Consider the following 15,043-nt stretch of genomic DNA (forward strand, 5'->3'; position numbering starts at 1 on the left):
GTTAGGATGGTTGTTCTCGTCAAGATTGGGGAAGAGAAATGTTATCAGCGTCATTATTTCGTTTTATCTCATCATGACTCCCATTCATCCTTGGTCTCAACAGACTCTGCTCCAAGTGGTTGGACATTCTTTGCTGCGATTGCAACACGGTTGTGTCATGGGGGAGGAGGAGGAGGCGTTCGTTTGTGACGTATTGGAGATACCTTATTCAGAGACTAAGTCTACATTTGACATGAACGCCTCCTGGTTATGACTAAGAGATTCACATGCTGTAATGTCGAATGGGTTTTGTTTTGTTTCTGTGGTGCGATCCATAGTTCAGGACCAACGTCGGGTCCTATTTCATCTGTTCCACGGGGAATCATGTAGTAGAACTTACAAATTCAGAAACATGAAACACATTCACAGTTGGGAAATACGACAGCGTTTTTTCAGCATATTCCATAAGCATCGACATTTCACTTGATATGCACAACCGAGACCCGTATCTAATAAATTGCTGAACGATTTCGAGAGAGCAAATCTGAACTCATGTTATACCCTAAATTGTTTTGGGCATTGGTTATTTCATACGTATTTATTCCATCTCTATGCCCTGCCAATAGCTTGCCACGGATGTTGTGTTTACATGGAAATAGTTGCTCTTGCAGTACAATGATTTGTTACCGTTGGTCTCTTTGACCGTATAGAACAACCTCAGCCATGCAGCCTCGATGCAGTTGCGATAGAATAATATCTCATTTACAGAGCATGCAAAGAAGTGCTGGGGGAATTGCGTAGTAATAGCTCAATGTCACATGCAGTTACGGCTGATGAATCTCCAAAGCTGAGAAAATTACGTTTGTTGTGTGAAGTGAATCCTACAGACATATTTATATGTCTGGAAGATCTGATGTAAATTCCCCTTGTTTGGATATGACTCACACCATCATGTCTTGTTGACATGGTTTTGACCCCTGACCTCTGACACAGCGAGTGGCTGGCCGGTGTAGTCTGGACCTGTGCTAGGTTTTCCGTAGACTCCAAGAGAGCGGTCACTGCCATCACACATGCTCTGGGCCAGGAGCTGGCGGGGCTAGGTAAGGCCAACGGACTTAATCCATTATCGGACGTTTCCATAACACTGTTGATGGTGTGTCCTCACCGCGATGTTATACATTTTCGTTTCGATCCAGTGTTTCACGCAGTGTTTATAAAATTGGAACACGGATTCGTCCCCCAACACTCCATTGTGCGACAGTAAATGTCTCCTGTCACAATACAGGGGATGTTGTACGTATTTTTTACTTCCTATAAGTACACGACCGTCCTGTCAAATTTTAACAGGCTACTCGCATCACATAGTCGAGTAATCTCAGGTTCCTTGACAAAGACTTTGCCAATGATACATAATGTAACATATTATACAATGTTTAATGTGATACAACTTTATCAAGAATATATCACATGGTGCAGTTGTATGTATACACACTGTGTCACATGATGCTTTAGCCAGTTTGCAAAAAGGTACAAGTCTATACACATCGTGGCACATGATACAACACCATAGACAATCTGCCACATGATAAAACAGTGTGCACAATGTGTCACGTGGTACAACTGTATGCACAATGTGCCATACTGCACAAGTGTATGCACAACTGTACACGATACAACGGGGAACAGCATGTGAAATGATACGTGTATCACCAGCTTGAACCTACATGCATTCAAAGAATCCATCCTACCATATACATCATATATACAAGATGACGTCAATAATCCTCACGTAACCCTGTGTCACCTGAATAAAGATGACACCAGCAGCTCGGTGATTGACAATGAAGGAAGCTAATCACAGACATAGATGGATATGAAAATGTTAGAGAGGGGATGGCATTTTAGATCGGGCCTGATTATACAGGAAAGCTTTCTTTCATGTCACCTACGTGAATGACAAGGCCAATGAATTTACTTCAAAATTATGTAAGGAATGTAAGACTGCATATGGTATCTGACTGGGCTGCAGTCCCCGAGTAGAGATTCTGGGCAAAAGTGTGTACGGTGAGAGTTCCCTTTTGACGCGAGAGTGAAAGCATAATTTGTTATGTGAATTTCAGGGACGGTGGGGTAGCCTTGTGGTTAAAGCATTCGTTCGTCACGCCGAAAACCCAGGTTCGATTCCCCACATAGGTACAATGTGTAAAACCGATTTCTAGTGTCTCCCGTCGTGATATTGCTGGAATATTGCTAAAAGCGGCGTAAAACCATACTCACTCTAAGTTATCATCATTTTTATATATGGAAATGTTGTCATTACATGCATTATATCTGATCTTGGAGGAAAAACCGCTGTGCCATCATCACCTGATCGTTTTTACTATAAACCCCAAACACCATGTGGGTGACCCCGTCACCTGAATGATATGACTGTTTCCCCCCAACGACCCCCCCTCCCCGACCCCAGACACCTTGTGTGTAGCCCCATCCCGGACTATGCCATCATCACCTGATTGTAAGACTATCCCCCGCCGACACCATGTGTGTAACCCCGACCCCGGGCTGGCCCTAGACGCAGTGTTTACACCACACGGCGTGTATTGCTAACGGCGGCCAAAGTACGTGTGTCTGTCTGGGTGAGTTCATCTCCATTCAGTGACTGTCTGAGCATCCATCTGGCACAGGTTGCGCGGGCTGTATACAGGTGGTTGTAGTTATCGCCAGAACCACCCACAGCACAGACAAGTGGAACATATACACTTCTTGAACCCAACTTAAAGATACACTTTTGTCTCGGAAGGTAAATCACTCGATGAGAGCATATGGAGGTTTGCTAATAACAGTGTCTAGGAACTCCATTGGCCCAGTCGTCAGAAGCGCCACGATTTGCTGAGCAGAGTTGCCTCCATTAGGCGCGCAAGGATCCTGTGGTCGTGGATTCAAATCCCCGATTCAGCCTGATATTGATCCTTGGTTTGTCAGCACCGTACCCATCCTTTGCCAAATTGATAATCATCTAAGACTTGCATTATTGTGGGCTTTCCTCCCATGTTTAATCTCCCATGGCAACACGTTACTGAAATACTGTTCAAAGCGGCGTTAAATACTCACCCACTGATAACGGTATGATGATGCACAGTAGACTGAAGATTGAAAGTGATAGTTCAGTACATGGTACAAAGTGTTCATATGTTTTCTATTGGCCCAGTTATCACCCCCATAGACCTTAAAACAATGGCTTTGAGGGTAGTAATATTCCTCCCATTGATAGCCAAGTAGTGCGGGGGAGTAGACCTTTGCGTACTTGAGTGACTGCTTGACGAAGATGCCCATGTAATCAATGGTGTATGGATGGCTTCATGAAAGGGCACGGGGAGAATCCTCGTCTGTTGATGACCTGCAGACGAGTGGGTGGAACTGAACACCAACGCAGTCTCATCAGAAAACATAGAATACTTAATTGAAACATTAAAGACCTCTATAAAAGCAATCACTGAGGAGGCTTCTGCTGACAAACCTAAATGAGTCTGTTTAAGAAATAGTGCATGGACGTATCGCGCCATGATGTTTGTCTGCACGTGTGATGGGAATGCTGCAGCTCCCTACGCTATCCCCGTTTGTCATGACATAGGCCTTCCTTCCTCATAATACAGGTGGCAAATAATGTCACTTTAACAATGGTCATAATATGCATGGATTATCGAAAGTAAACGCATAAACACATCTGTCTCTCCCTCTATGGCAGATAATAAGGTTTTATTTGCAAGGTCACGATCGTTGCCGATTCCGACAAAGACATGTGAGTTAACAAGTCAAGAAAACACTCTCTCATTGGTATAATTTTAGCGCATAGTTGATACAAATTCTGATTTCATTGACAGTCAAATTCGTCGATTTTTCAATTGCAGTGATGTTTCTAAAAGGGCCTCACTGATGAGTTAAACGTTTTATTAAACATTGCCGAGCTGTTTGTATGTCAATGGTAAAGAACCATTCGTTCTCTTGATAAAAATATTCTGAAGTTATTTCTTTTTAAATTTTCTTAGAATGTATAGTAGAAATGAACCCAACGGATCTACGAAGATACGGAAGACATTTTCCCTCTAGACCTGCCAAACTGTAACAGACTTGCATGGGACCTTTTAGAAGTATGTTACAGTATGAGAGACTAGAGCACTTCTTTCTCTGTGTATTGGTAATAGATAACAAACCTTTTTTATCGGTTGTTTGTAGGTGGTATCGTTGTCCAGTCAAAGATGTTTCGTCGTCCCGGTCAGACAAATAGTCTTGTACATGAGATAGGGCATAACCTTGGACTGTGGCACGTGCACCACGGGGTGTCTGAGATGGAGTGTGACGACCCGTGTGTAGAGAAGTATCCCTCACTGGAGCACGGGGACTTGTGCGCCGACACCACCCCAACGCCTGAGAACATGCACTGCCACGACCCTGACCCTACCGATGCCAGATGCGGACTGTTTGACGCCTACACAGACACACCATACAGAAACTATATGAGCAATGCAGGTATGGTTTACCAACTATATTTGGAGTCTTTGGATTGTAAGCGTTAATGCGAGTATCCATGCTTATGAAAATGGGGGCCCGGATGGCCCTGTCGTATAAGGCGCCGCAATTCCCTGTGGACGCCAGAAACCTATGATTGTGGGTTCGAATTTCGGTTCGCTCCGACATAGATTCTAGGTTTGTCAGCACCATTTCCGTACGCTTGTGGGTTTCACCAAAATGTTAAACGTTTGAAACTTGCATCACTTCGGTTCTTCCTCTCACAATATGCTGATAGGCCGTGATATAACTATAATACTGTTAAAAGCGGCGTTAAACTCAACTTATTCACTCCTATGAAATAATGTACGACGCGTATCATGCCCATTGTGCGATAATTTCTTAAATGGACTTCAATAGCAGAACATACTTTTCTTAAGATGCGATTCAAGTTGAGATAGGGTGGTAACTCTGTGTTGTGTGTCGCCCCGACGGCTTGGCTAGTGTCTCAGTTTGTTTGGCTTAGACTAAGCTGTGTAACTCTGTCTTCCAGATGACAACTGTACTAATCACTTCAGTCAGAACCAAGTTGCCCGGATGCATTGTTACCTTGACCTTGTGTACAAGCCGTGGATAACTGCAAAGATACCCTCACCTGTACCGCTGCCACCAAGGGTATGTTTACCATAGGTGTTTAAGTTAACTGAAACAAACAAGACATGTGCCTTAAATGTAACCCGTGAAGATCGGGGTTAGAATTTAATCTTCAGCAACCCATGCTTGCCGTAAGAGGCGACTAACGGGATCGGCTGTTAAGGCTGGCTGACTTGGTTGATTGCATGTCATCGAATCATTTGCGTAGATTGACCAGAACAACGAGACGAGAAGAATGTCAAATCAGTAAACACAGCTAACCATCAGCTTACATGCTCTGTAAACATGACAATATACCTATGACAAGATATATATCAAAGATGCAGATAACATCCTAGAAATATGAAGATACAAATGATCAGAGCTTATAATATGAAAGTTCAGAATAATGTCTTTATAATTCAGTTCACAAGACCGTGAAGATCCGGGGTAGAATAGGTCTTCAGCAACCCTTGCTTGCCGTAAAAGGCGACTCTGCTTGTCGGATGCTCATGAAGTCAAACACTGGAATGCCTGGTCCAGACACGATTATTTCCAAATCGTCATATAGCTGGAACATTGATGAGTGCAGCGTTACACAACAACAAACAAATATGAAATGAAGAAGAGGCTTTCGACATCTATTACAAATGGGGTCAGGAAGGCCCACAATTCGATGTGCAGAGTTGCATCCTTAGCTAGGCCAGGATCTGCTGATCTCTGCTTGGAATCCCAGTTCTGCTTTATCATGACCCTTGACCTGTCAGCACAATACTCGTGCTTCTGTTTTTCACCAAAGTGGTAAACATGTACGACCTGCATCCCCCAACAAGCCCACGTGGCCGTCATCAACTTGAAGTGCTCAAAGCAGAGTTCAACCCAAAGCCACTTATTCACATTTAACAACTCTTGAAGTTAGCTTTGGCAACATTGCACATCATTGATAAATTTTTTTCTGTCTTTTAATTTCATTCCGCTGCAATCCGCATCATACTCATGTCGTTTAGGTCCTGTCGTCAGACGTGACGTCAACGACGCTTGCCTGGATCTCCCCGTTCAGTATCAGCAGCGATGACCCTGATAGTATTTGTAGCATGTGTACCGAGGACGGCGCCCTGTTTCAATACGCTGACGATGCAAGCTCCCCGAATCACCAAGATGCCAGTGGGGAATGGGCACCTGTAGAAGCAACAGGTGAGATATATGCTAACATACGTATCTGCAGAAGCAACAGGTGAGATATATGCTAACGAACGCATCTGCAGAAGCAACAGGTGAGGTATATTCTAAGGTACTGCAGAAGCAACAGGTGAGGAATATGCTAACATACGTATCTGCAGAAGCAACAGGTGAGGTATATGCTAACATACGTATCTGCAGAAGCAACAGGTGAGGTATATGCTAACATACGTATCTGCAGAAGCAACAGGTGAGGTATATGCTAACATACGTATCTGCAGAAGCAACAGGTGAGGTATATGCTAAGGTACTGCAGAAGCAACAGGTGAGGAATATGCTAACATACGTATCTGCAGAAGCAACAGGTGAGGTATATGCTAACATACGTATCTGCAGAAGCAACAGGTGAGGTATATGCTAACATACGTATCTGCAGAAGCAACAGGTGAGGTATATGCTAACATACGTATCTGCAGAAGCAACAGGTGAGGTATATGCTAAGGTGCGTATCTGCAGAAGCAACAGGTGAGGTATATGCTAAGGTGCGTATCTGCAGAAGCAACAGGTGAGGTATATGCTAATATGCGTATTTGCACGAGCAACAGGTGAGGTTTATGCTAAGGTACGTATCTGCAGAAGCAACAGGTGAGGTATATGCTAAGGTGCGTATCTGCAGAAGCAACAGGTGAGGTATATTCTAACGTACGTATCTGCAGAAGCAACAGGTGAGGTAGATGCTAACGTACGTATCTGCAGAAGCAACAGGTGAGGTATATGCTAACATACGTATCTGCAGAAGCAACAGGTGAGGTATATGCTAAGGTGCGTATCTGCAGAAGCAATAGGTGAGTTATATGCTAATATGCGTATTTGCACGAGCAACAGGTGAGGTATATTCTAACGTACGTATCTGCAGAAGCAACAGGTGAGGTTTATGCTAAGGTATGTATCTGCAGAAGCAACAGGTGAGGTATATTCTAACGTATGTATCTGCAGAAGCAACAGGTGAGGTTTATGCTAAGGTATGTATCTGCAGAAGCAACAGGTGGGGTATATGCTAAGGTGCGTATCTGCAGAAGCAACAGGTGAGGTATATTCTAACTTATGTATCTGCAGAAGCAACAGGTGACATAGGTATTAACGTACGTATCTGTTGTGACATATACACGCTTAGATCTTCTCATCATTAACAACCCTATTTGTTTGTATGCACATGTCGAAAACATGCCCTAAATTCTTTACTACAGCCAATGAGATCAGCTAAGTAATAAAAATAATAATAATAAAAATAATAATAATAATAACTGACTTATGTTTGACAAAGTGATTAGAAATATGAACGTTCAGTTGGCCTGGTTTCATTTCCAGCCCACTGACTCCAATGTAATAATTCTTTCCTTATACGACAGATTGTTCTGCGAGTCATATACAGATAACAACCTTAGTAACTCACCCACTGGTCAAAAGGTTTCACTGTCAAACTGTGTGTACTGTGTGAGCATCCGATTTGCAACTGAAGCTGACTGAATCTTGTTTGATCTGCAGGGCCGCCTGATGCTGTGACGTGTGACGCCAGTACACGGGTGTGGATGCCGGATGTCAATACTTGCAAACATCAACAGTGTTATATCGACCTGTCTCTCAGGTGGCCGGTCAAACCTGCAAGGTAGTTAAGCAATCACATGCTTTTAGTGCTGTTTCGTCATCCGTCACAGGCTGACTTTCGTGGAGATACCTTAAATCTCATGTACGTCCACTGTCATAACGGGAAAAGAATAAAGCCAGAATGAAACAGAATTAAAAGTTGCGAAAAAATGGTTTGGGTGATACGAAAGAATACCATTTCAAATCCTAGCTTGAAATATTTTCAGTAGACTTGTTTGCTATCCAAACACGAATCAATGTGTATGAGGACGACCCACCTGAAAGGATCACAGTAAGGCAAGTAGAGTTATCTCCCCTGATTGCCCCATCGATATGCTCAATACATACACGTTGTTTCCTGACGACAGCTTGACGTTATGGGCGACATGGAACGCCCACCGGGGACTGAACAAGATACGGCTGTACTACACGGACCGCACTGTACGCACCTTGACGGAAGTTGATACGTACTGCAACATCCCCTTCACTACCAGGCTGGCTGGAGACCGGAAACTGAGGAAGGTAAATCCAAGGATGCACTCTAGAATATACACGCTTTAGATGCATAGAGATGGGAACCATCAAGCCTTGATCAGTGTACACCTTTGCTAGCATATATTAGCAAACCGGAGCATATCTATACAATGACTGCCTGATATTGTTAATTGAGGAATTTGTGTTAAAGATATATAAATCTTCTGAGTCCGGTTTGTATCTGAACACAGTGGCATTCGAAAGCTAGTAAACATAAAATAAATATATATAAATAAATACAGATGTACCAAGCATACTCCCCATGAATGCTTCGTGGCCATCATTGGCACGAGACATCGACAAAGATACATCTAATTTAACAAAATTGTATTTCGAATAGTTTATAAGATTGGAGATTGTGTTAAATAGGTTGTAATAAGACATCAAAATTTAAACTCCCCCGAGACAGACGTGTGAACACATCGCCGAAAAGAAAACTGAAACCAATGATTCAAAAGATATTGTTCAGTCACCAAACTGGAATAGTTGAGTTCTATAGTTTGAACTCATTGCAAGATCTACAAATAAACGATCAGGAAATACTTGATTTAGTTCTATTTACCCTTCCATAACGGCCTCTGGGCTAGATCAGTTAATATATACTGAACCGCAAAAGAAACGTCACCATGGATAGATATATGAGAAACCCTATTTGTCCAAACACTGTTAACATACTTTGAGACATATTAAAAATATGAAACTTGGCAAGACTGATCATCAAGGTTGAAATTAAAGTGTCAAATGTTCTTAAAGTGAAACACAACTCTAGTCTCGGTGAAAATGGCATCACAAGTCAGTATCTTGTGTGTCCGCCATGTGCATTGATGACTGCCGTGCAACGTCGATAGGATGAGGTGGTTGATGAAGGCCTTATGCACTTGAGCCCACACTTTGAAGAACACCTGACGCAGTTCAGCTGCAGTTGTCGGCCTTGGTCGGACGTCATTCAGCCGTCTTTTAATCTCAATGTGCTCAATGGAATTTAAATCGGGACTGAGGGCAGGCCACTGCATGGTTCTGATGCTATTCTGTTGGAGGAAGTCTCTTGTTGCTCTCGCAGTGTGGGCACGGGCATTATCATGCTGAATCTCGTGGTTGCGGCGACGTGCCAAATGAGGTATGGCGTATGGTCTCAAGACTTGATCGATGTACCGAGCTGCTGTGACACCATTGCCTCTCCCTGGACCGATGTCCCGGAAGATCACAGGGCCGATCCTCTGTGCAAGACCAATTCCACCCCACACCATGATGCTCAGACCACCCCACGAGTCCCTCTCAAGAACACAAGCTTCCGAATAATGTTGCCCACGGCGTCGCCAGACTCTCTCTCTGTCATCTGCTGTTGAGATACAGTAACGGCTCTCGTCTGAGAAGAGGACTCTTCTCCACTGCTGGTGGCGCCAATGTTGGTGCTGTATTGCCCACTGAAGACGGTCCCAGCGATGACGTGGTGTCAGAATGGATCCTCGGTGTGGCCTGTGACACTGGAGGTGTCTGCTCGTCAATCGTCGACGCACGGTGTCCACACTAATGTGTCGCTGGTGTGTCCCCATTGTCTGTCGAGCAGTTTCCGCAGCAGTAACAATGCAATCTTGAAGATGTTGTCGCACAATCTGACCATCCTGACGTCGGGTGATGACCCTTGGTCTTCCCCTACGTGGTCGGTCATCTGTAGTGTTGGTGGTCTGGTACCGTTGCTGGAGCCGGTATATGGTCCTTGAAATATGGACTTGAAATGCATTGACCACTTGCCGGGCGGTTTGTTCAGGTTGCAATCGTCCAAGGGCTTGGTGTCGCTGATTTCTTGTAAAATCTTGGCATGTGGTAGCGATTCAATAACGAATTAATGTTATCCGATCTGGGTTGATTTTTATAGGGCAAGAAATGGGGGAACGCATGTGCATTTCACTTTGCACGGAACTCACGTGCAACTGGTTACCATGGCCGTTGCCGTGATACGTTTGGGCGATCGGTTTTAATGTCATCTGCTTTGTTTTTTTATCTTCAAATTTCATTTTTCCGGACAAGGTAATGTTAAATTTTAGAAACTTTGACAAAAATTACCCAGATATTTAATTGACAACCATGCAATGTTACTTGGGGTGACGTTTCTTTTGCGTTTCAGTGTATGTGGTCTTTTTAATATAGTTCAATACGTTAACGAACCTATGCGAGAATATTATCACTTATTCAATATACATATCCTACATATGTGCAATTACCCTTGATATATCTTGCTGTTTACTGGACCCGGACAATAGGATACCGGATAGCGGATGTTAGAAGCGTAATTTGTTTTGACTCTAACAATCTTTATATTTGAATACCAGGGCCCACTTGCACAAAGCGATCTTAGCGGTAAGACTATCGTAAGCCTATGTTTAAGGATGGGAGTTACAATCATCTTAGCGCTAAGATCGCTTTGTGCAAGTGGGTCCAGACCAGGTTCAGAAGGGCCACAACACAGTTTATCAATCAGTCGAACTTTGTCATGAAATATGCACATCATAAACAAAAAAGAACAGTCATATTTCGATATTTTCACAATCACAGAAATCACTTGACCTTGACTTGACTTGACTTGGCATGCTGGTCACATGAATAAATTACAAAAGTATGGCATTCAAGACAAACTTCTCCTTTGGTTATCTGACTATATTTCAGATAGGGAGCAAAGGGTCTTCGTCAATGGAGAATACTCCACAGCCCAGAAGTTAAAAGCTGGTGTTCCACAAGGTTCTATGCTTGGTCCATTACCGTTTCTTGTCAATATTACCGATGTAGCAGATACCTGTGACACTGTTGTTAGACTATGTGCATATTCCATACGTACACCATCTGCTGATAAACATTCGAAGTGAGCTGAAGTGGTTGGTTGATGCTTATACAAGAACAACTTAATGAAGGTACACATGACCATATGACCAGATATAGTATAAACCGATTCGCAACTTCCTTGTAGTTGTATTTGGAGTTCCCATTTTGAACATACAACGTGTCTGGTCTGGTTCAAAACTGTTAAATATAATGAAGAAATATAGCTTTACTCTCTCCAGAAAAGTTTGAGTAAAACATATACCACAATAACAACATTAAAGTAGGACTTGATTCGGCATCTGACGTCTGGGACGGTTTTCGGGCAGAACTGTTATATATTCAAAAAGCATTTATGGTTCTCTGGTTTGCTTCCGCTACATTTCGAAACGGGATGGGAACCTCTAGCTACATCTTTGGGCTAAATTCAAACACGCGGTACCACTAGTCATTGCTAATAAGTAATGCTGCCATATCATAAATACGATAAAATCACACATTCAATCATAATATCTTGAAATAAAAGCGTACGTTTTGAAACTAACTGCGATATAATTTAGCTTGCACGTGATTTCGCAACATATGTTCTTGTAATTTTAATTTTCAACGACGATTGTTTGGTTTTCCCTTTTCCTTCCGTCTGTCACGTCATGCACTTGAACATTTATTTATTTCTAATTATAAGATAATCAAATCATTCTTATTTTTTTAATCAAATCAATATTAATATATGTGAACCTTAAAGATTTGTCCAGCTACATTCCTTAATGATAAGATTGTCGGAGGTCACATGCAGATTGTTGAAACGAGAGATGAAAACTAGAACTATTCTGATCAAAATTGATTCAAATGAGATTGGTAGTGATAAATCACAAGAGCAGAACTAATCAACTTCAAAGTGACTAAGATGAGCCGCGAGGCAGCGTGATCTCAGTATCTAGTTTATTCTCATTTGAACGAATCACACAGCGTTATTGCTGGGCTGTTGTCAGATATGGCGTGGTGACTGTTTTTGAATGGTCTTCAGTTTGGGAACTGGCACCTTGATGGCACCTAACGCCCGAACAGTTCCACTAATACATATTTCTGTTTATTTGGATGTCTTTTACAATAAACGAGTTCTAACATATACTGACAATGATATAGCAAAGGCAGGAAATATGAGTGGCCATTTTACTTTAATAAAATGGTATGAGGGAGATGCGAATCCAGGTATGTAAAGTTTTCATTCCTATTTTACTATGCACCAACGTGAATCCGGTTAATGACATACCATGATTTGATTCACTTGTAGATTCGCATATATACCAGGTCACCGTACGTCGCCATCGATGCCATAGAGATTCTGTCCCAACCAGTTAACCACCATTGCTCGGCGTGCAGTAAAATCAAGTACAAGGTGACCAGGTCGCCGCCTTTCACCGACGGCGACTCTCGATACACAAGTGACCTCAGATTCTCTGATCTGTAAGTTCAACGAGTAAGTGACAGGATATAAGTTTGAAAGTTGATTGTAATTCATGGTCATAGCATAGTATGAAATAAACTCCTAAGCATACATAATGAAATTATCACATTCGAAATCATGTATGTACAGAATTATTTGTTGCACCACAAGTAAATATTAAGATATTCCAAAATTTACCTTTAATGTTCAAGTAACATGTGAGACACACGTTTTATTTCTAAATGACAATTAATTAATCTATTTTAAGGGCATACTAAGACCAACAATTGAAACACTTTCTCTGAGAGGTGATATTGTATATTCCTCGCTTGATATTAACTTCCAGCGAAGTTGAGAAGTCGAAGACCTACTCGTACTGGGTGACGGTGATGTTAGGGACGGCATTCAGCGCCATGTCTCCACCCCTTATCTATACACACGGACAACACTACTGCGGTGACGGTCATTTAGAGAGGTAGTCATTCTTCTGTGGCGATATTAAGACCTACAGTTATTATCAGATCCAACAGGAACACGTTGGTGTTAGTAGAAGTAAAGAACTTCGTTCTATGATTTTCAATATCCTTTTCAAGATAGTCATTGAATCTTATGGAAAAAGTCGTGGTTCCTTTTGTCAACGAAAGATTGCATTAATTGGATAGCATCACGGGCAGTCGTCAACATAAGGTCAATTACAAAAACATTGTTTTGTCTTTGAGTATGACGTGACAAAGCAAGAACTGTTATGAGCCAGTAGTTATAGGCATGGGTTTTATATGATTACATGTCCCCTACTACTCTTGAGTCCATCTGTCGTATCTTTCAGCCAGAGTCAAGAGGAGTGTGACGATGATAATGCTATGGACGGGGATGGATGTAATGTCGAGTGTAAAATCGAGGAGTTCTTCCATTGCCAAGGTAAACATGTACATTTATGTTATTTTTTTATCGAAACATACATCCCCTCATGTGTTCGTACTGGTGCACTATCACATTTGCATGTGTTTTCGATTACATACACTTGCATTGTTTTAGTCGATACACGCTGATCTGTTCAGAGAAAAACATTAGGGCTGCAGGTAAGTTTAATATAGCGCTACCTAGAGCGCTGCGAGTGTCACACTTCTGGTATAGTCTGGTTCTATTTGGGTTTGGTCGTCTATTTTATGGCAAAAACGGATTATTTTCACTGCATTCGGATTCTCCTATTTTAAGCATACGATTTGTTTAGCCCAAATGAACTCGTATACAAATAATGTCATTAAAAACCCAATTACAACTTTTGCTTTATTGTTCCTGATCGCTTAAGGGGCGGGCGAGTAGCCTAGTGGTTAAAGCGTTCGCTCGTCCCACCGAAAACCCGGGTTCGATTCCCGACATCGGAACATTGTGTGAAGCCCATTTGTGGTGTCCCCCGCCGTGATATTTCTGGAATATATCTCAAAGCGGCGTAAAAACATACTCACTTGCTCTTAATCACTAAGGCCTCTCCTTACTTTCATAACATGTGGGAGGATAATGGTTAAATAGAAAAAAGAAAAGAAAATCTTATTCTTTATCTTAAAGATGAATCATTGTGTTACCACTTGTTGATGTGAACTCGCTTCTTCAGATAGATATAAATACACATACATGTCAGCACGGTATCGATGCCACCACGTTCTGCATGTGGAAGGCAACGATCTAGCTTTCATTATCCAATGTACTTGTCAGGTTCACCCAGCTTGTGTTACCGACATGAAGGTGACGGGGTGTGTGAGGACTTCGAGGTGACCTCCAGTGTGTCCGACTGTGGCTACTACACTCCGCCTGGCTACAGGGACCAGTGGGCGCATATAGCCACAGCCAACCCGCAGTTCCAACTACCCATGTGTCCAGAGACAGTTGTGACTGGACCACCAGATAAATCCAATGTGCGCCATCAGTAAACATCATGCACGTTTGTTAAAAAAATATATTTAATACAAATTGAAGAAATGTTCAGTTTGTCTTCAAACATTTAGGTAGCTGATTTGAAAAATAGATAAACAGAACGCAGATAATTGTGCTTTTCTCGTGGACCCCTCGTGGACCTCCTTGTGGACCCCCTCGTGGACCCCCACGTGAAGATAGCGGAAAAGAGTAAATTTCCACTCTTCTATAGATTCCAAGTGAAGTGTGGATGTGTGGTCACATTGGTTACATAGTACGAAATACTTCGATCGGTGACCACCTGGAGGACCAGTCCTGGCTGTGTCATAATGACCTGGCGCTGTGAATCTTTAGACAGTCAAGCTACTTGTGGAAGTCCGGCTTAGAATTCAGCAG

At 42.4% G+C, this 15,043-nt stretch overlaps 1 protein-coding gene across 1 annotated transcript in view; it reads left to right on the forward strand.

Moving 5' to 3' along the window:
- LOC124125359 (pappalysin-1-like) overlaps positions 1-15,043 on the forward strand; it is a 46,275-nt gene that overhangs the window by 20,115 nt on the left and 11,117 nt on the right. Inside the window, exons 4-12 of the mRNA XM_048389714.1 lie at positions 4,213-4,506; positions 5,039-5,160; positions 6,126-6,312; positions 7,843-7,963; positions 8,310-8,463; positions 12,584-12,756; positions 13,083-13,211; positions 13,563-13,654; positions 14,450-14,649. Of these exons, the coding sequence (XP_048245671.1) occupies positions 4,213-4,506; positions 5,039-5,160; positions 6,126-6,312; positions 7,843-7,963; positions 8,310-8,463; positions 12,584-12,756; positions 13,083-13,211; positions 13,563-13,654; positions 14,450-14,649 (1,472 nt within the window). The remainder of the gene's footprint in view (positions 1-4,212; positions 4,507-5,038; positions 5,161-6,125; positions 6,313-7,842; positions 7,964-8,309; positions 8,464-12,583; positions 12,757-13,082; positions 13,212-13,562; positions 13,655-14,449; positions 14,650-15,043) is intronic.

The sequence above is a fragment of the Haliotis rufescens genome, unplaced genomic scaffold (assembly GCF_023055435.1).
Source record: "Haliotis rufescens isolate VD_foot unplaced genomic scaffold, xgHalRufe1.0.p SCAF_8, whole genome shotgun sequence".
Lineage (NCBI taxonomy): Eukaryota > Metazoa > Mollusca > Gastropoda > Lepetellida > Haliotidae > Haliotis > Haliotis rufescens.